Here is a 26,981-nt window from a genome sequence, read left to right as displayed (position 1 = left end):
CAAAAATGAATACTTTCTTCATTGAGCCACAACTCAGAAGTTTTAATAACTGTCTGACAATTTTTAAGATCTATTGTCCATATGAACTGCCTGGATGGATACAGCTCAAACAAGGCTCAAGAAGCTTGGCACCATCCAGGACAAAGCAGCTGCTTGATCTGTACCACATCCACAAGCATTCACATACCCTGCCCCCCACCATTGATGACCAGTAGCAGCAATGTGTACTATTTGCAAGATGCACTGCGGAATTTTACCAAAGTTCCTGGTCACCTTCCAAACTCACAACTACTTCCATCTAGGAGGACAAGGGCCGCCCCCTGCAAAGTTCCCCTCCAAGCCACTCACCGTCCTGACTTGGAAATATATCATCGTTTCTTCACTGTCTCTGGGTTAAAATCCTGGAATTCCTGCCCTCAGGGCATTGTGATTCAACCTACAGTACGTGGACTGCAGTGGTTTAAGAAGGCTGCTCACCACCAACTTCTCTAGGGCAACTAGGGATGGGCAATAGAAAACTGCTAGCCAGCCAGCAATGCCCACTCCCACAAGTGAATACTAAAAAAAAATGGTCATTTGGGCTAGACACCAGAGTGTCTACAAACAAGAAATTCTAAGTTGCTTCACAGGAGCATTAGAAAACAAAGTCTGATAACCATAAGGAATATATACATTTTTTTTAAAAACTCCCTCTGTTAAACTAAAATAAATGAGCAAGGCAAAAGGAATGAGTGCAAAACAAATCATTATTCATAATGATGTGTCGCAGATAAATAATGATTTGTTCCCTTGACCTAGTGAGAGCTCGATATTAGACAGAAAACAAAAGCCAATCATCCGGTCAATCAATCTCCCTTCACTTCCGGGTATTTATTCACTCGGGAGCACATAATCAATAAGAAACAAGACACCAAATATCACTCCACTGCCATTCCCACTTCCACATCCCTCGACTTAGAGTTGACCAGTTCACGTCGGATCTCGGGTGAAATCTGCGCATGGCAGTGGATCCGCAGCAGTTCCAGCAAGGACTCTTTCTGTTCAGAGGACAAGTCCTCTTTATACCGCTGAGCAAAGGTAAGCAGACACTGGTGCCACAGTACAGGTAGGATTCGCTGATCAGTCCTGAACTGCAGGAAGTGGAACACTAAAGCGTCGATTACCCGGAAGGGAAGTGCATACTTCTTGTCAATCATCAGTCGGAGGAAGATGCTGTTTGCTCCATTATATTCCATTTCCGCAACCTTCAGCATTGCAGCACTATTAACAGAAAACAGAATGTACTACAGAGAGGGAGATAGCAATATCACAAAACTGCAGTCTATTAAAAACAACTCAAGCACCATAGAAACCATTGGAATAATCACTCAAATTTATGAGGAATGATTAATTAACTTAGAAAAAAATGTTGAACTTCTACTATTAAACATGCATCATCTTGGAAGCAAAATACACCTTTCGTTCCATTGATTACTTTTCTCCATCCAGAAATGTATCATTGAAAAGTGGAATTTATTAATTTTAAAACAGTTAGGCAAAGTCAAGGAAGAACTGCTCTCATCACTATGGAGAGCAATGACTTTCATTTGAATAGTATCTTTAACAGAAATGTTCCGAAGTGCTTCAAAGAGATGACCTCAAAAGCAGGATGGCAATGAGCCAAGGAGGTTGTATGAGAAAGTACGTTTGTGTGTTTGGGGGAGTGGAGAGGTTGGGTCACCAAAAGTGCAAAACATTACATCCCCAGTAAGTGTCACAATTTCATAAAGGAGTATCAGCCTACATTTAAATAACACCTTTAGCAGAAGCAAAATGCCCAGAAGTGGTTCACACATGAATTACCAAATAAACAGTTTGATGTGGAAATTTTCCTTCCCTCCCATCCACTTATAAAAGTACAACATGCAAACCAACAATTACCTGGTGTGCAGAACTGGAATAGAGCATTTTGTCAGAATGCTCCCAATAATGATAGCTTCTCTTAATGTGCATGTGCCAGATTCACACAAGGGAAGTAGAATACCTGGGGAATGCAGAGGGGGAAAACGTTAATTAAAAAATTGCAACCAAGCATGTATTCTTGCCTTCTTGCAAATTAGGCATCATTCCCCAGTCTCTCTCATACAAATTAACATGTTCAATATTCACTGAAATAAAACAAAAAATTGCTTGAAATATGCAGGATTAATGATCTTTCACCAGAACAGTAACAAAACACAAATGATAAACCCACTATATTAACTCTGTTTCTCTCTCCACAGATGCTTCCAGAGAAATGCAACTTCCATTTTCATTTCAGATTCCCAGGCATCTGCAGTAATTTTGGTTTTGTAACAAAAATCTACTTATTACTAGGAATGAAAAGACACAATATATCCAAAGAACACACATGGGACACTTATCATTAGTATTCTTAAACGTTTTCTCCAAATTTTTTAGTGCTCTCAGTAACTACTAGGATCAGACTTTCCAAGTACATGTCCTCATTATCGTTGCCTTAAGCTGCAATTTTTCATTGATACTAAATTCGAATAGCTGGGACCATAAAAGTAAGCATAGCTGTGTCAACAATCAGCGTGGAGGGGAATGCATTTATGTGAACACCTCGTGGTCTTAACTGATTGATTTGTAAAGTAAATTCCTTCACAGATCATGGGCATACTGGCTTAGGCAAGCATTTATTACACATCCCAACTGTCCTCCATTTAGTGGTGGTGATAAACAACCTTCTTGAATCGTTACAGCTGGACAGAAATTAAAATGGGATGTCCCTCATAAAGTCGTCTGCCAGCCTTCACTCAGATGATGACAAAGTCCACCAAAGCAACAGTAAGTCCTTTCAGCACAGGAGAGGAAAATAGGTCTGCATTTAAATATCAATCGTACTGTTTTATTGTGAACACCAGTTACATGCCTGGAGTTACCAGCACCTCATCCTGACATTTTAAAAAATGTTTTCATTTTATGGAATGTGGACATCGCTGGCTGGTCAACATTTATTGCCCACCCATAGTTGCCCCTTGAGAAGGTGGTGGTGAGCTGCCTTCTTGAACCGCTGCAGTCCACCTGCTGTGGGTTGACCCACAATGCCCTTAGGGAGGGAATTCTGCATTCTACAGTTCAAAAATCTCTTCAAGCAGAATCCAAGTGCAGCTTGGGTTTATTTATTACTATTTGATCAACACAATTAGTGTAAAGAAGTGTGACCTTGTCATGTTCCAGTTCCACTTTAGAGTCCCAGTAACACATGCAGCCATACATTACAGAAACAGGTCCTTCAGTCCAACTCATCTGCGCCAGCCAGACATCCCAATCCGACCTAGCCCCATTTGTCAATATCCCATATCCCTCTAAACTCTTTCTATTCATATGCCCTCCAGATACCTTTTAAATGTTATAATTGTACCAGGTTCCACTACTTCCCTGGCAGCCCGTTCCATACATGTACCACTCCCTGTGTGAAAAACCCCTCAGGTCCTTTTTAAATCTTTCCCCTCTCACCTTAAGCCTAAGCCCTCTAGTTTTGGACTCCCCCACACTAGGAAAACGACCTTAGCTATCCATACTGGTCAAGATGGATACGGACCTACAGGTAAATCCAGCAATTAAAGCAGCTATGGCTGAGAAACCCCTGCAAGCGTAAGGAGGGGGGATGGGTTTTGGGTTAGGGAGGCCGAGGAACTTACATACAAATCCTGTCACTGAAAAAGGCAGTTGACAAAAACGACAAACCAACCCTAGTCTGCGAAGGTGCAACCTTCCAGATAGAATGTACCCTTTCTTACAATCGTGAATCTCGAATGGGTAAGAAAACGATTACAGGGTTAGTTCATGTTAAAACAGAACTTGTCCATTTCCCTACCCCTACATTCGCACACTTCATTGCCTTTACCACAGAAAGCCATCTTACCTTTAAACCAAGCTCCAGGTTTGAATAGGGCTTTTTTTAAGGCTGAATAAAGATGAAAGTTTAGGCGTTTGTATTCTGCAATATCATCTCTGATTCGAGGCAAAAGTACCAAGTTATAGAATCTCTGCGCCATCTTTGCCTTCAGATTGGCAGTAAAAATCCTGAAGGAGTTTGATGGGGAACAAGTTAGACAAGCATCAAAATGTTACTGATATTTCTGTTTCAAACCAAAGTTAGTGAAATCTCACAAACATTTTCCTCTTCTATATCTACTTATTATGATATATATGATTGAAGTATATTTGATATATACCTGAGCGGCAGCAGCTAAGGGGTGACCTTACAGATATTTACAAAATTATGAGGATCACAGATAGGGTAAATAGACAAAATCTTTTCCCTGGGGGAGTCCAGCTATAAGTTTAGGGTGAGAAGGATAAGATATAAAAGACCAATTCTGGTCTCCTTCCTGTTGGAAAGATGTTGTGAAACTTGAAAGGGTTCAGATAAGATTTACAAGGATGTTGTCAGGGTTGGAAAATTTGAGCTACAGGGAAGAGGTTGTATAGGTTGGGGCTGTTTTCCCTGGAGCGTCGGAGGCTGAGGGGCGACCTTATAGAGGTTTACAAAAATATGACGGGCGTGGATAGGATAAATAGACAAGGTCATTTCCCTGGAGTGGGGGAGTCCAGAACTAGAGGGCATAGGTTTAGGGTGGGAGGGGAAAGATATAAAAGGGACCTAAGGGGCAACTTTTTCACACAGAGGGTGGTACATGTATGGAATGAGCTGCCAGAGGAAGTGGTAGAGGCTGGTACAATTGCAACATTTAAGAGGCATTCGCCTGGGTATATGAATAGGAAGGATTTGGAGGGATTTGGGCCGGGTGCTGGCAGGTGGGACTAGATTGGGTTGGAATATTTTGTCGGCATGGATGATTGGACCAAAGGGTCTGTTTCCGTGCTGTACATCTCCAGCATCTGCAGTCCTCACTTTCTCCCTGTACATCTCCATGACTACACACACACACACACTCACTCACTCACTCACGCTCGCGCGCACACACATTAAATGACTAAATTTTCAGTCAGTTTAAGACAGGAAAGAGTGGATCTAAGACTAGCAGTTTAAATTTAATTAAGGGTCACTGTGAGAGAATGAAAGCACAGCTTGCCAAACTAAGCTGACAACTTAGGTTAAAAGTTAAGTCAATAGAGATGCTGTGGTAGATATTTAAGAGGGTAATTCAAAATATACAGAACAGATGCCTTCTAAGGGAGAAAAATTCCTAGGGGAGGATGCACCATCTATGGTTAAAATGGGGAAAGAAAAGTTAAGAAAAATTCAAGACAGTTTCAAAGTTAATGAAAACAGATAACCGCACCAACACAGGAGACAGAATATAAAAAACAGCAAGGAATGACTAACTAATAGATAAATAGGTAGGTAGAAAGAGCAAAGAGGTTCTTGAGGGCATATGAGCCAAGGGCTAAATGAAAAAGCAGAGCCACAAAAAGGTAATAATCTCTGGATTACTATCTGAGTCACGAGCAAATTGACACACAGTTAACAAGATTAAAGAGGTAGATTCAAGACTCAAACAATTGTGAGGGTGAAATGGCTTCGTTAGAAATGAATTCAAGCAAACAAATTCATGGGACATTGGCACCAGTACTGGAGAAGGAGGGAGCTGTTCCAATGGGATGGGCTCTACCTAAACTGTCCTGGGACCAGAGTCCTAGCAAATTGCTTAGTTGGGTCGATGGATAGGACTGTAAACTAAATAGTGAGGGAGGTGAATCAGTTTCAGCTAGAAAATTATGGAAAAGCTTAAAGTGGGACAGGGATCAGCAGCAGTTATTAAAGTTTCCAGAACAAGTGATTGGATACAGAGTATGGAACAGGTCAGGTAAGACTTAGGCACAGCAGATAAGGGGGCAACTAAGAGAAAGGGGTCACTCAGCACAGGACTGAGGGCTTTGTACTTAAATGCACACAGTACATGAAACAAAGTGACTGAGCTTGTCGGGCAGATTGAAATTGGCATGTACGGTATTGTGGATATCATGGAGATGTGGCTGTAGGGAACAAAACAGAGAGTAATAGTGGAGGGTCGCTTTTCTGACTGGAGGCCTGTGACCAGTGGTGTTCCACAGGGATCAGTTCTAGGTTGTCATTTGTTTGTCATTTATATAAACAATTTGGATGAGAATATAGAAGATATGCTGAGCATGTTTTCACCAAAATTGGTGGCTTTGTAGACAGTGGTTTTCTAAGATTACAGGGGGGATCTTGAACAAATGGATCAATGGGCTGAAAAATGGCAGACGGAGTACAGGATGTAAGCTTGCTCACTGAGTTCTCACTCAACAAGCAAACTTACATCCAGAACCTCAACCTGAGCTACAGATCTTCTCAAAACCCAGATGGAGTTCAATCTGGATAAATGCAAAGTGTTGCATTTTGGTTCAACAAACAAGAATAGGGTTTGTACAATACATGGTAGAGCTGAAAATGTGTTGCTGGAAAAGCGCAGCAGGTCAGGCAGTATCCAAAGAGCAGGAGAATCGATGTTTCAGGCATGAGCCCTCCTCATTCCTGAAGAAGGACTCATGCCCAAAACATCGATTCTCCTGCTCTTTGGATGCTGCCTGACCTACTGCGCTTTTCCAGCAACACATTTTCAGCTCTGATCTCCAGCATCTGCAATCCTCACTTTCTCCAATAAATGGTAGGGCCTTGGGTAGTGTTGTAGAATAGTGGGACCGAGGGGTGCAGGTACATAATGCTTTGAAGTTTGTGTCACATACAGACAGGGTGGTTAAAAAGGCATTTGGCATGTTTGCCTTCATTGCTCAGTCTTTTGAGTAGAGGAGTTGGGATGGTATGTGGAGGTTGTACAGGACATTGGTGAGGCCTCTTCTGGAGTACTGTGTCCAGTTCTAGTCACCCAGTTATTAAGCTGAAGAGGGCTCAGAAGAGATTTACAAGGATGTTGCCAGGTATGGAAGGTTTCAGTTATAAAGAAAGGCTGGATCAGCTGAGACTTTTTCAGTGCATTGTAGAAAGCTGAGAGGCAACCTGATCGACGTTTATAAAATAATGAGATGCACTGATGGAGTTAATGGTAGTTTTGTTTTCCCTAGGATGGAGGATTTCAAGAGTGGGTACACATTATTTAAGGTGAGAGGAGAAATAATTTAAAAAGACATAAAATGCAAACCTTTTTACACAGAGGGTGGTTTGCGTTTGGAATGAACTTCTTGAGGAAGTGATAAATGCAGGTACAATTACAACTTTAAAAGACATTTGGATAAGTACATAAATAGGAAAGGTTTGGCGGGCAGGCAGATGGGAATAGTTTAGTTTGGGATTATGTTCGGCATGGACAGATTGGACTGAAGGGTCTGTTTCTGTGCTGTATGATTCTATTACCAAGGATACACACCCCATGGAAAGAGCAGGCAGAGGGGGCAGGGTCAGTAAGAAATGAAATTAAATCTGTAGTAATAAGTGAAGTAGAGTCAGAAAGCTTAGTATGGATAGAATTGAGGAACCGCAAAAGGAAAAACAGACCCCGATAGGAATTATTTAGAGGCCTCCTATTAGTTTTTTTAGATTAGATTACTTACAGTGTGGAAACAGGCCCTTCGGCCCAACAAGTCCACACCGACCCGCCGAAGCGCAACCCACCCGTACCCCTACATATACCCCTTACCTAACACTACGGGCAATTTAGCATGGCCAATTCACCTGACCCGCACATCTTTGGACTGTGGGAGGAAACCGGAGCACCCAGAGGAAACCCACGCAGACACGGGGAGAACATGCAAACTCCACACAGTCAGTCGCCTGAGGCGGGAATTGAACCCAGGTCCCTGGTGCTGTGAGGCAGCAGTGCTAACCACTGTGCCACCGTGCCACCCCCACTGTGCCACCGTGCCACCCTATTCAGCATGTGGATAAAACAACAAATCAGGAGTTAGAAAGAGCCTGTAGGAAATGTACTATTGCAATAATCATGAAGGACTTATAAGCAAGTGACCTGGGAAACTCAGGTTAGTAACAGATTTCAAGAAAAAAAAGAATTAGTGGAATATCTGAGAGATTTTCTTTTGGAGCAGCTTGTGGTAAAGCCCACTAGGGAACAAGCAATTTTGGATTTAGTGATGTGTAATGAGGCAGATCTGATTAAGGTGAAGGGTAAGTTTATGGTGGAAAAAACCCTAGAAGGTAGTGACCATAATACAACAGAATTCACCCTGCAGTTTGAGAGGGAGAAGCTAGAATCAGATGTAACGATATTACAGTTGAGTAAAACTAACTACAAATGTACAAGGGAGGAGCTAGCCAGAGTACATTGGAAGGGGATTCCAGCAGGGAAGACAGTGGAACAGCACTGGCAGGAGTTTCTGGGGGAATTCAGGAGGCACAGCAGAAATTCATCTTAGGGAAGAAGAAACATACTAAGTTAAGATAAAGCAAAGAGATGGCTGTCAAGGGAAGTCAGGGACAACACAAAAACAAAAGCATACAATGTCATACAGTGCAGAAAAAGCCCTTCAGCTCATCATGTCTGTACCAACAATAGTTACCACTAAATGTGCACTAATCCCAATTTCCTGGATTTATTCCATATCCTTGAATGTTATATTTCAAGTGCTCATCCAAATTTTTTTTTTAAACATTGTAAGGTTTCCAGCCCCCACAACCTTCTCAGGCAGCGCATTTCAGATTTCCACCACCCTCTTTTTTTTCCTCAAATCCTCTCAATCTCCTGCCCCTTACCCTAAATCCATGCCCCTTCATGACTGATCTCTCAACCAAGGGAATTGCTGCTCTCTATGCAAGCTGTCCATACCACTCAAAATCCTATAGACTTCAATCATGTCCACCTTCAGGCTTCACTGATCTAAAGTAAACAATCCAAGCCTATCTAATCTCTCCTTATACATCAATTTCTCCATCTCAGACAATATCCCGGTGAACCTGCTCTGTAGGAGAAAGTGAGGACTGCAGATACTGGAGATCAGAGTCGAAGAGTGTGGTGCTGGCAAAGCACAGCCGGTCAGGCAGCATCCGAGGAGCAGGAGAATCGATGTTTCAGGAATAAGCCCTTCATCAGGGCTTGATGTTAATGCTGCCTGACCAGGTGTGCTTTTCCAGCACAACACTCTTCAACTCGAACCTCCTCTGTAGCTCTTCCACTGCTATCACATCCTTATTGTAGTGAGGTGACCGGAATCACACACTGTACCCCAGCTGTGGCCTAACCAACACTCTGTACAACTCCAACATTACCTCCTTACTCTTGTATTCTATGCAATGACAGACGAAAACAAGTGTCCCACACGCCTTAATTCTCCTATTCACATGCTCTGCCGGCTTCAGGGATCTCCGAATAATTACGCCCACAGTATCCTGTCATCATTAAATACCCCCTCATCTTGTTTCTTCTTCCAAAGTTCATCACCTCACGCTTATCGCTGTTCATGTGAGAATGTGGTGACGATTAGGGGGAAGCCAGACGATAAAAAAAACCAAAAAAAGCAATAAAGGGGCAGGAGATGAAATATGAGGGTATGCTAGCTAGTAATAAGAGAAAACTGCAAGAGGATTCTTTCGAACATATCCAAAAAACAAAAGAGAAGCAAGCGTGGACAATGGACCACTGGAAAATGAGACTGGAGAAGTAGTAATGAGGAACAAAGAAATGACACAGGTTAACCTTACACCAGCAGCATACCAGAACTTCAACAGGGTCATGGGGCAGAGGTGAGTGTAGTGGCCATCACTAAGGAGAAGGTGCTGGGGAAGTTGATTGGTCTGAATCACCCAGACCAGATAGACTACATCCCAGAGTTCTGAAGGTAATAGCTGAGGAGTTTGTAGAGGCATTGATGGTAACCTTTCAGAATCACTGGAGTCAGGGAGGATTAGAAAATGACTAATGTAACATCCCTATTTAAGAAGGGAAGGAGGCAGAAGACAGGAAACAATAGGCCAGTTAGCTTGACTCAGTTGTTGATAAAATGTTAAAAGTCCATTATTAAGGATGAGATTGTGGAGTACTTGGAAGTGTATGGTAAAATAGGGTGGAGTCAGCATGACTTCATCAAGGGGAGATCATGCCTGACAAATCTGTTAGAATTCTTTAAGTAGGTAACAAGCAAGACAGCAAGTGGACAGGATCTTTTTGGATTTTCTGAAGGCTTCTAACAAGATGCCACACAGGAGCATATACAGGATAAGAGCCCATGGTGTTAGGGGCAAGATTTTTTTTAGATTAGACTTACAGTGTGGAAACAGGCCCTTCGGCCCAACAAGTCCACACCGACCCGCCGAAGCGCAACCCACCCATTCCTCTACATTTACCCCTTACCTAACACTACGGGCAATTTAGCTTGGCCAATTCACCTGACCCGCACATCTTTGTGACTGTGGGAGGAAACCGGAGCACCCGGAGGAAACCCACGCAGACACGGGGAGAACGTGCAAACTCCACACAGTCAGTCGCCTGAGTCGGGAATTGAACCCGGGTCTACAGGCGCTGTGAGGCAGCAGTGCTAACCACTGTGCCACCGTGCCGCCCATTGGCAATGGATAGAGGATTGGCTGACTGGCAGTAGACAAAGTGGGGACAAAGGGGTATTTTTCTGGATGGTAGCAGGTGGCTCTTGTTTGTGTTTGAAACACAACTATTGACGTTGTATATTAACGATCTGGACAAAGGAATGGAGGGCATTGTTGCTGAGCTTGCAGGTGACACAAAGATAGGTGGAGGGACAGGTAGTGTTGAGGAAGGGGGAGGCTGCAGAATGACTTGGACTGACTAGAAGACTAGAAAAAAGAAGTAACAGATTGAATATGATGTATGAATGTGTGAAATAATGCACTTTGGTAGGAAGAATAGAGATAGGCAATTTTCTAAAGGATGAAAGGCTTTGGAAATTTGAAGCACAAAAGGGACTTGGAGTCCTAGTTCAGGATTTTCTTTAAGCTTAACATGCAGTTTCAATGGGCAATTTAGAAGGCAAATGCAACGTCAGCATTCATTTCAATAAAGCCAGAATATAAGAGTACGGATATACTGCTGAAGCTATATAAGACTCTGGTCAGACCATATCTGGAATATTGTGATCAGCTCTGGGCCCCATATCGAAGAAAAGATGCATTGGTGTTGGGCCGGGTCCAGAGGAGGTTTATAGAACCGATGCTAAGGATGAAGGTTTTGTCATATGAGAAGGTAGGGTGAGGTCTCTGGGTCTGTACCTGATGGAGATTTGAAGGATGAGTGGGGATCTGCTGAAACTTAGAAAATATAAGGGGCCTGGATTGGGTGAACACAGAGTGGATGTTTCCACTAGTAAGGGAGTCTAGGACTCGAGAGCACAGCTCTCAGGATTAAGGGACGACCTTTAGAACTGGGAGAAGAAGGGATTCTGCAGCCAGAGAGTAGTTAATCTGTGGAATTTATTGCTGCAAAGTCAAGGAGGGGGGGCCAAGTCATTGTGTATATTTAAGACAAAGATAGATAGGTTCTTATTTGATAAGGGAATCAAGGGTTACAGGAAGAAGGCAGAAGAATGGGGTTGAGAAAATATATTAGTCATGATCAAAGGCAGAGCAGACTCAATGAGCCAAACGGCCTAATTCAGCTTCTTTGTCTTATGGTTACAGTCTTTGTCTATGGCTACAGGCCATAGGGTTTTGAAGTGGGAGATGGGCAGAGTGACATTAAACACAGACACACAAGATGGAGAGAGACAGCAGAGCAAATACAGACACTGCCTGGGGCCACCAGAATGTCAGCACAATGCACTCACAACCTAGTTGATTAGTTTAAGGCAGGTGGGGGAGAGAATACACGAGTAATGTACACTGCCCGCTGAAGTGTCTGGGTCCAGCCAACACTTTTGATAGAAATGCTAACAACTTGATACAGACTCAATACAGAGTGCTAATAGCCACGGCTGCAGTAATCATCCTTCTCAGGAAGAGCAATTAGCACCCTTTACGAGAGCAATGGATTTCCATGCAGACATTAAAACTGACAATATCTGCACCGAAATTAACAAAGGTTGCGCTGCAATTGACAATGGCTGTATTGAAACTAATATTCTGCAATGATCACCATAAACAAACCATCTTACAAAGACAATAACCTCACCACTGACCTATTGTATCACAAGATGTATCAAAGTGTCTTGACATGTGCTCCGGGTCGAGAGAAGACTCACAACTGACCACTGTGCTCTTGGTGTCTCTCTCTCCCCGGAGCTTCAGTAATTCCTAGTGCAATAAACTCGGACATGGATTAGATTAGATTACTTACAGTGTGGAAACAGGCTCTTCAGCCCAACAAGTCCACACCGACCCGCCGAAGCGCAACCCACCCATACCCCTACACTTACCCCTTCACCTAACACTACGGGCAATTTAGCTTGGCCAATTCACCTGACCCGCCCATCTTTGGACTGTGGGAGGAAACCGGAGCACCCAGAGGAAACCCACACAGTCATGGGGGGGAACGTGCAAACTCCACACAATGAGTCGCCTGAGGGGGTCATTGAACCCCAACTCTGACTCAGACACTGGTGATTTTCCCCATAACAACTGTTCTCTCATAAGAGAGAAATGCCTGGTGGTGGTTTAAACAGAGGGTCCTCACACCTCAGGTGACCTATAAGAACAGTTGTCCAAAAGAGAACAGTAGGCATAGACAGTTCCTCTTCAGATTTTGGCACACCATTCGGTACATATTGCCAGAACCTTGACTGTCTGTTGTTCATATAAATGTCTTGGATAAAAAGACTACAGTCATAACAATGACAGTTATGAAAGTAAAATATGAAGAGTACATAAGGAGGTTATAAAAGATAAGTTAAATGAGTGGCTAAAACACTGGCAACTGAGGAAAAATATGAAAATGTTCGTTTTGACTGGAAGAATAAAGAAAGAAGCACTCTAAGTAGTGAGATATTTCACTGAGACATAATTTGGATGTGTGCCCTAGTGTATGAATTGCAAAAGGGTTAGGACGCAGGAACACGTATTTAGATAAGTTAATGGAATGTTATTATTGTGAGGGAATTAAAGACAGGAGTCTACCTGGTGTCAGGGATCCCCAGTGGAGGGCTCTCTAGGCAGGAGTCCTCCGTCCTTCACTCGGGGATCTGAGGTGGAGGGGTTGAACACAGGTTCGTGAGCAAAATTAGGGCACATTGTATTAGGGACAAAATACTGACATGGATTGAAAATTGGTTGGCTGACAGGAAACAAAGAGTAGTGAAACAAAACGGCTCCCTTTTGGAATGGAAGGCGGTGACCAGTGGTGTGCTGCAGGGATCAGTGCTGGGATTGCAGCTTTTTACAATGTACATTAATGATATAGATGAAGGTATTAAAAGTAATATTAGCAAATTTGCCGATGACACAAAGCTGGGTGGCAGGGTGTAATGTGAGGAGGATATTAGGAGAATACAGGGTGACCTGTATAGGCTAGGTGAGTGGACGGATGCATGGCAGATGCAGTTTAATGTGGATAAATGTGTGGTTGTCCGGCAAGAACCGGAAGGCAGATTCTACCTAAATGGAGTTAAGTTAGGTAAAGGGGCAGTATAACGTGATCTGGGGTGTTCTTGTACATCAGTCAATGAAAGCAAGCATGCAGTTACAGCAGGCAGTGAAGAAAGCTAAGAACATGCTGGCCTTCATAACAAGAGGAATTGAGTATAGAAGCAAAGAGGTCCTTCTGCAGCTGTACAGGGCCCTGGTGAGACTGCACCTGGAATATCGTGCGCAGTTTTGGTCTCCAAATTTGAGGAAAAACATTCTGGCTATTGAGGGAGTGCAGCGGAGGTTCACAAGGTCAATTCCCGGAATGGCGGGACTATCTTACACTGAAAGATTGGAGCAACTAGGCTTGTATACGCTTGAGTTTAGAAGACTAAGAGGATCTGATTGAGATATATAAGATTATTAAAGGATTGGACACTCTGGAGGCAGGAAACATGTTTCCGCTGAAGGGCGAGTCCCAAAACAGAGGACACAGCTTAATAATACGGGGTAGGCCACTTAGAACAGAGTTGAGGAGAAACTACTTCACCCAGAGAGTGGTGGCTGTATGAAATGCTCTGCCTCAGAAGGCTGGGGAGGCCAAGTCTCTGGATACTTTCAAGAAAAAGTTGGATAGAGCTCTTAAGGAAAGTGGAATCAAGGGTTATGGAGATAAGGCAGGAACAGGATATTGATTGAGGATGATCAGCCATGATCATAATGAATGGTGGTGCTGGCTCAAAGGGCAGAATGGCCTACTCCTGCATCTATTGTCTACTGTCTATTGTCAGTCCCCTGCAACCACAGATTGCGGTGGTTCACAGACTCCGAGCCCAACTGCTTGTTCTGTGGTGCTGTGGAATCTGTGGACCATGTATATATGGGAATGGGCAACTGCAGTCCCTTTTTAATTTTCTTAAGGATCTTCTTTTATGTTGTTGGTTGCACTTCAGCCCCACACTGCTAATCTTTGGGTACCTGGTGCAGAGAGGGGAGGGCAGGTTAGAGGGTCTGCTCCTGGGCCTGGCCAGGCTGGCCCTAAACAGGTCCAGGCAGCGGGCCGTGGTGGGAGTTGTTATGGCCGATTGCCTACCCCTCTTCCATGGTTACATTCAAGCCTGGGTGTCCTTAAAGAAGAAGCACGCAGTGTCTTTCAATACCTTCCAGGTTTTCAGGGCGAATTGGGCACCATGGGGTGTGGAGTGTTTTATCACCCCCGACAATTCTATTTCGCTCACCTCCCCTTCACTTTTTCAATCACGTAGGCATTGCCACAGAAGAAGGCACTGCTTGCCACTCGGGTGTTTTTCTTCCTGGTGTAGACTACAAATGAAGATTTCTGCACTGCATGTTCACTGTGCCCTACACCTACACACACACACCACGTGGGTGCTGGGGAGAAATATGCACTACTGCTGTTTGGGGGAATTAAAGATAAAAGTAGGGAGGTTATGCTTCAGTTATACGAGGAATGAGGCAAGACCATATCTAGGAGTAGTGTGTGCAATATTGGTCTCCTTATTCAAAAAAGGATAAAAGTGTACTGCAAGCAGCTCAGAGAAGAGACATTTTGGACTCAAAGGGTAACAGTTCAGGTCCCACTTACCTTGTTGCCTGATACATAGCTGCTGCTGTCCAGCTTTCTGGTTCAGTGATGTACAAAATCTGTTCCCAGTTTGACAATGCTGGGATAATCTTAAAGGCTTTGGGGAGTTTCCCACTCCTGTACTTGCACAATACCTTTTGGAAATCAAGATGCAAAATTTAACCATTTTTGTTAAACCATTACTGTATCATTTCAGCTTTAAATGTTGAGAACAGACTTGTTTCAATGAATAATAGTTGTGGAAAAATTCATGCACCTACAAAGGACATTGGACCTAGCTCAGAAAGGAGATCCCAGTTGTCAATGGTTTAACGAAAAAAAAAGGGACTGTGTTTCAATTGGGCACAATTGACACATGCCTAACGTCTTTTCCCAAAATGGGTTATGAAGCACATACTCCCCAGACCTTTTCCCTGGAAATAAATGACAGGAGAAGGCGAAGGAAGAGGAAGCCATCAATTATTTGTACAGATGACAAACTCAGTTACAAAATGGGAGCAGTTCACAATGCTTGCTACATAGGATCAGTGTGTGGGGCAGATAGTTAGGAATAATTAGTAGGCTAATCTATTTAAAGAATACATACCAACACACTACAAAGCAATTTCAAGTCCTCAAGGGCAATCAGAGATGTGCAATAAATGCTGGCCGAGCCAACAATGTTGACATCTCTCGAATGGAAAAGGATTTTTAAAAATCCACCTTTTAACTTTAAACGTTTTTTTAAGATTGGGCAATTGCACAAAGGTTCCTTTCAAACATTTTTCTAATTTTATGGGGTAAAAGCAAACATTTTGGACTGGAAATGTTTGATATGCAAATAGGATTTAAAGGATTATCAATAATAACAATATAAAAAATTCCAGGTGAAACTAATTTTAGGTTGGAGGAAATGATAAGTAACAGACTGTGAATGACTACAAGAAGAAAATAGAGTAATGAGTGGAAAACGCAGCTCAATTCAAAGAAACATGAAGTCAAGCCTCTCAGAAATAAGAACATGAGATCACATCTTAAATCTTCAAATTTCGAATTCAATAAAGAAACCATAATACAGAATTACACAGTACCGCAGACAGAAGACTGCGAAGGAAATGGTTCAGGATTGAAACGCAAGCAATGAGTGAGCAGACAGCCCTCCAAAGTATAAATGACAGATAATTGTTACTTATTCAGTTTAATTAAGTAGATATCAAATTCATTGTTTCTTTGGCTTTGTATCTAAAGGTGTAAGATGAAAAAAAGCACAGCAAAAAAAAACTGAACACGTTCAAGTTCCAATTTAGGCTCCACCTGTACCACAGATAGCTGTGTCTCCACAACCAAGGGTGGGAGACTAAATGCTCAAGTCAGAATGCGGACTTTTAAATACTAGTCTGAGAATGGAGGGACAGAACGTTTAGAGGGGAAATTCCATGGGATGGGGCCTAGTCAATGAACGAAAATGGTCAGAATCCGAGGACTGGGGGTTCCTGGTGATGGAGTTGCAGAAATGGATGTAGTAACATTCATAACACTTTCATATTACACTGTGACAGAGTCAGACTGGAGGGTAAACTCTTTACAGTTCAGAGCTCCCATCCACAAATTTTGGGGGAGGGGCATCAGTGGGAAGTAAAATTAATCTCTCTCAGAAAAACTGATTTTTAGATAAATAATCTACAAGATTTCTCAGCTGGGGAGTTGGTGATAGGGTTAGGGCTAGGGGGGAGAGGCAAGAAAATAAGTTTAGCTTTTAACAAAAGAAAGAAATATGCTGCATTGTGAAAACTTTTTTAAAAAAAGACATTAATAGGATACGAGTACAGAGGAACCTCGATTATCCAGCATTCGATTATCTGAATATTGGATTATCTGGCAAGATTGCAAGGTCCCAATGCTTAGGTAAACTATGTTATCCAGCATTCGATTAACTGAATAATCAAAGTTCCTCTGTGTTGCTGACTGGACCAGCATTTATTGCCCAGTTCTAATTGCCCTGGAGAAGGGTGGCACGGTGGCTCAGTGGTTCGCACTGCTGCCTCCTAGTGCCAGGAACCCAAGTTCAATTTCAGCCCTCAGGCAACTGTGCGTGTGTGTGTGAAGTTTGCACATTCTCCCCATGTCTGCGTGGGTTTCCTCCAGGTGTTCTGGTTTCCTCCCATAGTCCAAAGGTGTGCAGGTTAGGTGAATGGGCCATGGGAAATGCAGGGCCACAGAAGTAGGGTTAGGTGGGTGGATCCTCTTCGGAGGGCAGCCTGCACTCAATGGGCTGAATGGCCTGCTTCCATGCTTTTGGAATTCTATGGCAAGACGACGGGGTGAGCATTCTTCAAGTGCTGCAATCCTTGAGATATAGGTATGTGCTGTTAGGATGGGGAGTTCGATGACAAACCGTAACAATGACACAGCATGAATTACTGGGATAGCACAAGGATTTTCTCTCAGGGCAGGAGTTGCCTATGTGGGCAACGGGCAGACCGGGACCGCCACAGTCACAATTTGAGCTGTCCCTCATTCCACTTGTGGAGCACGGGGCCACATTTCCTTGGTGTGTCCCCAAGTAGTTGAGGAGCGTCCAGATTTTCCATGGTGGAGGAAAGCTGAGACCTAACTGCTAGGCTATTTCCCCCAGGTTGCAGTTGGCTAAGTTTGCCGTCAACCAGGTAGTGGACTACTAAGAGGTATGGCTGGCACCAGTTTATTAGGGTGTGGAACATGTTTCAATGGGGAGGACAGGATTTTAGTTGAGGGTGGGGTTTTTTTTTTGAGGTCCTGCCTTATTGGAAATGCTTCATTAACTAACAATTGGCTTTACCGAGAGAAAATGCTTCCACCGCAGAAATCAGGATGCTCAAGATGTGCTTTGCACAAAGTCGCTTATGCTGTATTGGTCAACATTGCGTCATAGAGGTATACAGCAAGGAAACAGGCCTTTCAGCCCAAACTGTCCATGCTAACCTGGTTTTGTAAACTGAACTAGTCCCATTTGCCTGCATTGCTCTAACCTTTTCCTCTCCATGTACTTGTCCAAATGTCTTATAAATATTGTAATTGTACCCTCATCTACCACTTCATCTGGCCACTTGTTCCATACACACACCAGCCTCAGTTTGAAAAGGTTGTCCCTCAGGTTGCTTTTAAATCTCCTCTCTTCTCCCCCACCCCAACCTTAAACCCATGCCCTTGAGTTTTGAACATCCCTACATTAAGGAAGTGGAAGCAGTGTTAGTCATTCTATCCAATTGTCTCACTTGCCACATTGCACTCCTTCTACTGGCAAAGCTGGATATAGCAAATTATTTCAACTGCATCCAGTACAATGAACACTTTGGTCAATGATATATAGTTTACAATGGACTTGGCACAGTTTACCTCACGAACTCCTTTATAAACATCTAGGACTCTGGGGTCGAGCTGAGGCATAGGTCGGCCAGAGAATTCAGACATGACTGTCTCCACTTCCGTTTGCTTCTCTGTGATCTTCTCCATGATAATGTCGGCAAGAGTACGCCTTCAGTGAAAAACAAGCAAGTTAATTGACCAGTGCGCACGTGTGCAGCCAAAATACTTGTACATCTAATAAATTTTGAGCCCACACATTTGAAGGTAGATCATTATTTGACATTTAACTCTACAATTACTGACAACATAAAGGAACGTAGTAAGGGACTCTTGTGACACAATGAAATGTCCCTATCTCTGAGCAAAAAAAGCTCAGGTTCAAGACCCATCTACTCCAGAGTTATATCATATCATCCCTGAACAGACTGATTTGAAAATATCTTTTGGAACATGGCATTGGAGGATTCAAGAGCGTTATAACATCACTAAGAACAGCTAACCCTCACTCATACCGATTCTGCGGATATATTCATCGTCCAGGTCACCCTGGGCACAAATATACATAAAAGCACAGATTTAATCCTTGTCCTGTGACGGACTTTTCAATCTGCAAAGGCTGCACTGGGACATTACCCTAGATGGAGAAAGTGAGGACTGCTGATGCTGGAGATCAGAGCTGAAAATGTGTTGCTGGAAAAGCGCGGCAGGTCAGGCAGCATCCAAGGAACAGGAGATTCGACGTTTCAGGCATTCCTGAAGAAGGGCTTATGCCCAAAACGTCGAATCTCCTGTTCCTTGGATGCTGCCTGACCTGCTGCGCTTTTCCATTAACCTAGATGCCAATATACTGAAGTCAGCAAGTGAGCTGAGGGGGCTCAAAGATATTGAATTTTCCCTGTGAGCTCCTGTTCCTGACCACTGCGTAGATACCGCAACTTGAAACTGTACAGAAACGCATTCGCTGAGAAAATAATTATCAGCTGTGACGTTCACCCTAATCTGCACCCACCAGAGATAATCACCTGCCGGCAATCGCAATTGGACTTGCACCCAAGACAGGATCTCTGGAACGGTGGGGTGCATGAGATGGTGGAATTGATTAAATATACCAATTTGACCAGACATTTTCTGCAAGTCTCCTTTTGTCATGTAAGGATGTTCAAAACATATGTAATTAATACACATATCTTTTCAAATAGCAATGCTGTGCATTACAAACATAGCCGCTGTGGTGTTTAGAGGACTAGGGCCAAATGCCGGTAAACAGGATTAGACCAATTCAGGATATCTGATCGGCATGGATGAGTTGGACCGAAGGGTCTGGATTCATGCTGTATATCTCAATCACTCTCCATTCTTACAACTTCAGATTTGAAAAAACACTCACAGCTCTCTCTGGCAACCATTAAAGCCACTCTCCACAGCAGCAGACACCATAGGCTGGCCCCACCAATGCCCTCCCCATTGGTGGGAAAAGTCCAACTTGACAATATTTAATATTCCAGTCCAAAACTGGAATTAAAAAAAAAAGTGGGTGGCAATAGGAGCTCAAGAATGGAGCACGCTCAGAGTAGAAAATATTGTGTTTTCTACTGAGGCAGCCATTTCCATATAAATACGAAAAGTATTTTTTCAACATTACCTCAATGGTGGATTTTTGCTCATGAACATATCAATTGCTTTTTCATCCTCAGGATTCACAATGACCTCCTTACAATAGTCTTCCTTCACCATTGCTGCAGCTTGGTCCAGTGCAGGCCATTCATCATCCGAATCGGAGTCAGAACCTCTTCCCTTCAAACTTGCGCCTACATAATCAAAATACATTTCATAAAAACAAGTATGGGGGACAGGTGTCCTCTTCCTCCAACTTTGACAGTTATGCTTCAAAAAACTTTCATTCCCTTGGTATTACTTCCAACAGCTTTTAATGAAGGTCACCTCTCGCATTACCCTTTTGACCCAAACTTCTAAAGGGGTCCAAGAATTCCTTGTAGAAGGCTGCAAATTAATAATTGACTTTGTTCACACCAGTTCAACACAGGCACCTCCAAATCAAAAATTGATAAGACAATATAGAGGATCAACAAGCTAAGATGATAATTTTCTACATTTAATGCATACAGATTTGAGCCTTTTCAGTGCAATAAATATGTGTTTTGTTACCGTAACCTACATTGAGTATGACACACCAGCCTATGTGCCTGATCCCTTCAACCTCCCTATATAACCCTTCATTTAATGTTCACTAAAAGCAGTGTTCCTTCTCTTTTTCCAGATTTCCAGCTCTGGATAATATTGGCAATAAATGTAGATAGAATCAATCAATGGTTACTATGAAATCAGAGGGCACTGAACAGTTATACCAGTCCTGGACCTCTAAAAAGCAGTTCAGTTAATTCCACTGCTCAGTCCTCTCACGGTCGTTCTGCAAATTCTCTCTCTTCGGATGCTTATTCAATTCCCAACTGAAACCTCTATTGAATCAGCTTCCACCATGCTCGCAGGCTGTGCAGTCCAGATCATAAGTAGTCATTGTGCTAAAAAAGGATTTTCCTCATGTCTCCTTTGGTTCTTCTGCAGTCACCTTAATAACGGGCACTTTTGAGTTCCTCACTCTTCTGCCAGCTGGGAATAGTTTCTCCCCATTTATCGATCTTGGGCATTCAACTCTGCATTAGAAAACACACTAATGGTCTCTATCCTTCCTACAAAAGGGCTTTTAGCAATATTGATCTGAGAAGATTACCTGAAAACTGGTGAAATATCAGGTGTAAATTTCAAGACTTTGCATTTACCAAAATCGTGCCCTGTATCCAGAGTGATACAATACTCCCCAAACAAGAATTGCGTGCATTCACAGTGAGCAATTCTACTAGGTCTTAGAGACAGGCAAATAAATTCAGCCAATACCCCTAAATAAATCAAAGACCTGAGGACTACTGAAGTAATGTTACAGTCATAAAGGAATGGGAGGTTAGCAGCTTTGAGTATCAAAACGCTCAACTTGTGCTCTGAAATCCTGTTCATCTGAAATGATGCACAAAGAAATATAGTTAATTTAAAATATTGAAAAACAACAAGGAAATAGGTCTATAGATAATTATATTGTCCATCTTTCACATTACTTAAGAAAGTGAAAGCAGATTTCCCTTCCCATTTACCTAAGTATTGATTGGGTACAATTCCACAGGACCTATACCACAACTGACATGGTTATGCACCATCTACATGCATTCTACCACATCAACACATGTACAGCACAAGATATAATTTTTCAAGATATATAGATCAGTGTGCATCAACTCATTAATGTTGCTCTCAGTTTCTCCAAATGAAATCAGAAACATGCAATGTCACAGATGGCTATAGTTGGAGGTCGCAACAGGACTGGTCACTTATAAGTAGCCCTATCTTTGGTGGAGTTTTTGCCCAACAGCAAACAGAGGACAATATCACAATAAGATTCCTTGTTGTCCACATATGTACCTCACACATCTACTCAAAGTTAGACCAAGAAAACACTTGGTAAGATGAGACCAGATATAAACGAGGAAGCTGGTTAACAAGCTGAAGATATGGAGCAGCAGGTTAGTCTGTAGTGACTTTCTTTTGTCTGTACAATGTGTCTTCATGGAATGCCAAATAAAAACACACTGCACTTCCCACATCTTCCTTGATAAAAAAATCAAATTGCAATCTCTTTGCTCTACCTTCAGCGTTTGCATGAAAACATACCTCAGTAACTTTTTGTTTGTACCCTCATTTTGGTCCACATTTTTACAATTGGTGAGCAGGGTCCAGGATCAGAGATTTTCCAACACAATAGTTGAGTAATGTTTAGCAACTACCAAGATAAGATAACAGATTGTTTGTTTTGGGACCAATTTCAATGCCTAACTTGTAAATATTTTAATTGCTTTTTGCTTTCATACTTTAAAACAATGCGATTATGTTTTGCTTTAAAGCCCCACATTGAAAACATTTCTTTCCAAATTCCTGGGGAAAAGAGAAAATAATCTGAAGTCCCAAAATCTAAAGAAACTGTACACAGAAGCAATCCACTTCAAGTTAGGTGTACAACTTACTGATAACAAACTAAAAAGAAATGATCAGATTTTTTACAAGGATGTTGCCAGGGTTGGAGGATCTGAGCTGAAGGGAGAGACTGAACAGGCTGGGGCTGTTTTCCCTGGAGTGACGGAGGCTGGTACAATTGCAACATTTAAGAGGCATTTGGAGGAGTATATGAATAGGAAGGGTTTGGAGGGATATGGGCTGGGTGCTGGCAGGTGGGACTAGATTGGATTGGGATATCTGGTCGGCATGGACAGGATGGACCGAAGGGTCTGTTTCCATGCTGTACATCTCTATGACTCTATAACAATTTCCATCCAAATCTTAACTACTTTTTCCCTCATTCCTTTCCATTAGAGCGGCTATACCTTGTTACCATTTTCTGATCGTACTAGAAAATCCCATGCAGCAGGCAATTAGAAAGGCTAATGGTATATTAGCCTTTCCCCACGTTAAGAAGATGCGAGGACAGGAATAATGAAGTCTTGCTTCAATAATACAGATCTTTGGTTTGACAGCACCCAGAATAGCATGTGCAGTTTTGGTCCTCTTGTCTTACAGAAGATATCACTGCCAAAGAGACGGCACATTGAAATTTCACCAGTTCCTGAAATCCTGGGATAGTGGAGATAGTGTGGGGAAAAAGGCATTGAATTAGATGAATAGCCGTAGTCATTTTGAATCTAGAGGAGGCTCAACATGCTGATTAGTCTGCTCCTGTTCCTATGTCCCTTAATATTCTAAATATTCAAATGTTTAGTAGATATACAATTACTACTTGGAGGATCTTCCTCTTCACTTAAAAACTCCACAAGTCTGGCAGCACCTACAGAGAGAGAAAACTCATTAGGTAACTTTCTGGGGATCTGGGTTCTGCTATGGCAGAATTTTGTTTTTTGAAAATCTGGAATTAAGAATCTGCAGATGACTATGAAATCATTGTTGATTGTCATATAAACCCTGTGGTTCACTAACGTCCTTCAGGAAAGGAAATCTACTGATCGCACCTGATCTGGCCTACATGTGGCTCCAGACTCACTGCAACATGGTTGACTATCAACTGCCCTCTGAAATGGCCAAGCAAGCCATTTCTGATGAAGAGCTGATGTCCGAAACATTGATTCTCCTGCTCCTCGGATGCTGCTTGACCTGCTGTGCTTTTCCAGCACCACACCCTCGACATTACCAAGCCATTCAGTTGTAATAATTCCTAACAAGTCTTAAAGAAATGAAACCGGACACATCAATCGATGTACTGGAAAAGACAATGACAGAAACAGCCCCATCAACCCTGCAAAACCTTCCTTACTGACGCCAAAATGGGGAGAGCTGTCTCACAGACTCGTCAACCCAGCGTGACATAGTCATACTGGCGGAATCATCAGTAGCAGCAATTGTGTACTATCTACAAGATGCATTGCATAAGTTCACCAAAGATCCTTAGACATCACCTTCCAAACCCCACAAGAACAAGGGCAGCAGATATATGGGCACACCACCAACTTCAAGTTCCCCTCCAAGCCACTCACCATTCTGACTGGAAAATATATTGCCTTTCCTTCACCATTGCTGGGTCAAAATCCTAGAATTCCCTCCTTCACAGCATTGTGGCCAACACACAGCAGGTGGACTGCAGCGCAGTCCCAAGGGCTACTACGGACAGGGTATAAATGCTGGCCAGCCAGTGATGCCCAACTGATTAAAAATGTCCCAAACGTTTTCTTCAGGTTTGTTCTCCTTGGAGAAGAGGTTTCACAGGTGCTTGAACAGGGTTTTTAAAAGTTAGGAGGAGTTTGGAGAGGGTACTGAACATAAACAGAAAATTGCCAAAGACTGAAGGGTGAAGGAAGCATTGACGATGGACAATAATACCAACACTGAATGGTTAATGTGTGGAAGGCAGTATCCACTGGAGCGATGGATACAGGTTTGATTAGAGCAGTCGAAAAGGAATCAATAGTTTTTTTTGGCAGCAATAAAACAGCAAGTGCAATAGAGGGTCTAACTGGATTTCTAATTGAAAAAAAAGAGACAGTACAGACCTAAATATTCACTTTTGTGCTGTACTGGTATTAGAAGCCACAGAGAAAAAGGTAGTTTGTATTTATCAATTGTGGTCTTGGAATTACAGTACTACACCACACAGGAAATGCTGTAAATAGTAGGACTATTAGCTTCTGTACAGAAATGGGCTACTATTTCAAGTGAACACTTCTAAAGCACTTTCAGTCAGGCTCTTCAGCCAGTTAACTATTAGTGTCCAGGCTTCACACCATTTTCATCTAACTTGAGTAGTATTTCTTTCTTCCTCATGCGCTTATCTAACCTTCCCTTAAATTTCGACAGAATTCCAAAATCGTACGATCTTCCAACAGTTGTTTATCCTGGTAAACATTAACTATTTTTCACAATTGGGTGATGCAGATTTAACACTAAAACCGGTCGCAATTCTATACTCGGAGACCCCCAACACCCGCTTTCCCCCGCGCCGGACAGTGCAGTCAGACCTACCCAGGATCGTGGTTTGGGGTCTCTTCCTCTTGCCGACTCCATGCTCTGACTCCAGCTCCTCCTGCTGAATCCTGGCCTGCTCCAGGATCTTACGGGACAGTCTCTCGTCCACGTACTCATCGTCGGCCTCCTCGTCCCCCCGGCCCCGCTTCTTGATGCGGCTGATCGGTTTGACAGCATCTTCCTGCAGGATCTGATCGGCCAAGGCCAGGCCCCTGGACTCCTTCAGCCTGCCTTTCGCCGCCTTCGTTTTCGGCATTTCCCGACCGAAATTGAAGCACCGACTCCCGCCCCCACCTCGGACACGTTAAAACGAAAACGGAATCGTGCCCCTCTTCTCCCAGATCCCGGGGGGAAAACTAACAGCAGATCATGAAACGCCGAGCACGTCTACCCGACCCACGTGGCCAGCACAGCTGCCTACTGCGCCTGCGCGACATGTATCCATTTCAATAAGATACACAACGTTCCATCATTATATAGTCGGTTTCATTCTGCCCAGTTGTTGCTGTCTGCTTTAGAGATCAGATTCCCTACAGTATAGAAACAGGCCCTTCGGCCCAACAAGTCCACACTGACCCTCCGAACAATAACCCACCCAGACCCATTCCCCCACCCTACATTTCCCCGTTACTAATGCACCTATCACTATGAGCAATTTAGCACGGCCAATTCACCTGACCTGCACATCTTTGGATTGTGGGAGAAAACTGGAGCACCCGGAGGAAACGGCGCGGACACGTTCTCCCCGTGTCTGCGTGGGTTTCCTCCAGCTGCTCCGGTTTCATCCCACAGTCCAAAGACGTGCGGGTCAGGTATATTGGCCATGCTAAATTGCCCGTAGTACCTTAGGTAAGGGGTAAATGTAGGGGTATGGGTGGGTTGCGCTTCGGCGGGTCAGTGTGGACTTGTTGGGCCGAAGGGCCTGTTTCCACACTGTAAGTAATCTAATCTAATCTAATCTAATCACGGGGAGAATGTGCAAACTCCACACAAACAGTCGCCCAAGGTGGGAATTGAACCCAGGTACCTGGCACTGTGAGGCAGCAGTGCTAATCACTGAGCACCTTTTCTCCAACTTGGTCCCTTATCATACCCATTGCTTCCCTTTAATCGTCAGGAGGCTTTACAGGTTATCTTGTTAATGCAGGCCCTTTGAAAAGCAAATCTGTTGTCATGGTCACTGCGCCTGCAAATTATTCTCCTGCAAGTTGGAATGGGGCAAAAACAGAAATTGCTGAAAAAAGCTCAGCAAGTCTGGCAGCAACTGTGGAGAGAAATCAGACTAAACGTTTCTGGTCGAGTGACCCTTCCTCAGAACGGACTCACTTGAACTGGGATTGTTTCCCTTAGACTACAGAAGGCTGATTGAGATCTACAAAGTTATGAGGGCCATTGATAAGAACTTTTTGCCCCTTAATAGTAGAGTCAGTAGTAGTAGGAGGTGGGGTGGTGGGAGGATGTACAATTTTATAGGGGAATTTGTTCCAAGCGGGGAGCTGGGTATCTGGGAATTATTGCCTAAAAGTATGGTATAGATGGGAACCCTCAAGGTAATTAAAAGTATTTAAATCAGCACTTGAAATAATGTAATATACCAGGTTATGAGGCAAGTGCTGAAAAATGGGACTGGAACAGATAGATGCTTGATGATCAGTAAAGGACACAATAGCCTGAAGAGCCTTTTTTCCTGTGTAAGATCTCCTTGATTTTATAGGCAAAAATGAGGACAGCAGATGCTGGAGATTAGTCGAGAGTCTGATACTGAAAAAACACAGCAGCACAGGCAGCATCCGAGAAGCAGGAAAATCAACATTTCGGACAAAAGCCCTTCACCAGAAATGAGGCTGGGACCCTCAGGGGTGGAGTGATAAATGGGGGAGTAGGGGGAGAGAGGAAGCTGAGAGTGCAATTGTAGATGGAGGTGGGGGTAAAGGTAAAGGAGGGAAGGGTGGAGTGGATAGATGGGAAGGAAGATGGACAGGTCATGAAGGC

The 26,981-nt window shown here is 43.2% G+C and overlaps 1 protein-coding gene across 1 annotated transcript; it reads right to left on the bottom strand.

Annotated features, from left to right (window-relative positions):
• Positions 1-836: 836 nt before the first annotated feature.
• Positions 837-25,403, bottom strand: bysl (bystin-like). The gene is made up of 7 exons (XM_060845084.1): positions 24,987-25,403; positions 20,041-20,206; positions 18,429-18,567; positions 15,075-15,208; positions 3,911-4,071; positions 1,921-2,023; positions 837-1,260 (listed from the first exon to the last, which is right to left on the bottom strand). The coding sequence occupies exons 1-7, from the start codon at positions 25,243-25,245 to the stop codon at positions 918-920; spliced, it is 1,305 nt and encodes a 434-aa protein (XP_060701067.1). The 5' UTR covers positions 25,246-25,403; the 3' UTR covers positions 837-917.
• Positions 25,404-26,981: the final 1,578 nt, after the last annotated feature.

The sequence above is a fragment of the Hemiscyllium ocellatum genome, chromosome 26 (genome assembly GCF_020745735.1).
Source record: "Hemiscyllium ocellatum isolate sHemOce1 chromosome 26, sHemOce1.pat.X.cur, whole genome shotgun sequence".
NCBI classification, from domain to species: Eukaryota; Metazoa; Chordata; class Chondrichthyes; order Orectolobiformes; family Hemiscylliidae; genus Hemiscyllium; species Hemiscyllium ocellatum.
This window is presented reverse-complemented; position numbering and strand designations above follow the sequence as displayed.

What these genes read in the sequence shown, in the direction of transcription:
- bysl (XM_060845084.1), bottom strand. Translation starts at nt 25,245, where the DNA reads ATGCCGAAAACGAAGGCGGCGAAAGGCAGGCTGAAGGAGTCCAGGGGC. An exon ending in AGCAAAAATCCACCATTGAG is followed by an intron (nt 18,568 to 20,040) that starts GTAATGTTGAAA and finishes TTTTCACTGAAG; the next exon opens with GCGTACTCTTGCCGACATTA. An exon ending in GCTATGTATCAGGCAACAAG is followed by an intron (nt 4,072 to 15,074) that starts GTAAGTGGGACC and finishes AAACTCCTTCAG; the next exon opens with GATTTTTACTGCCAATCTGA.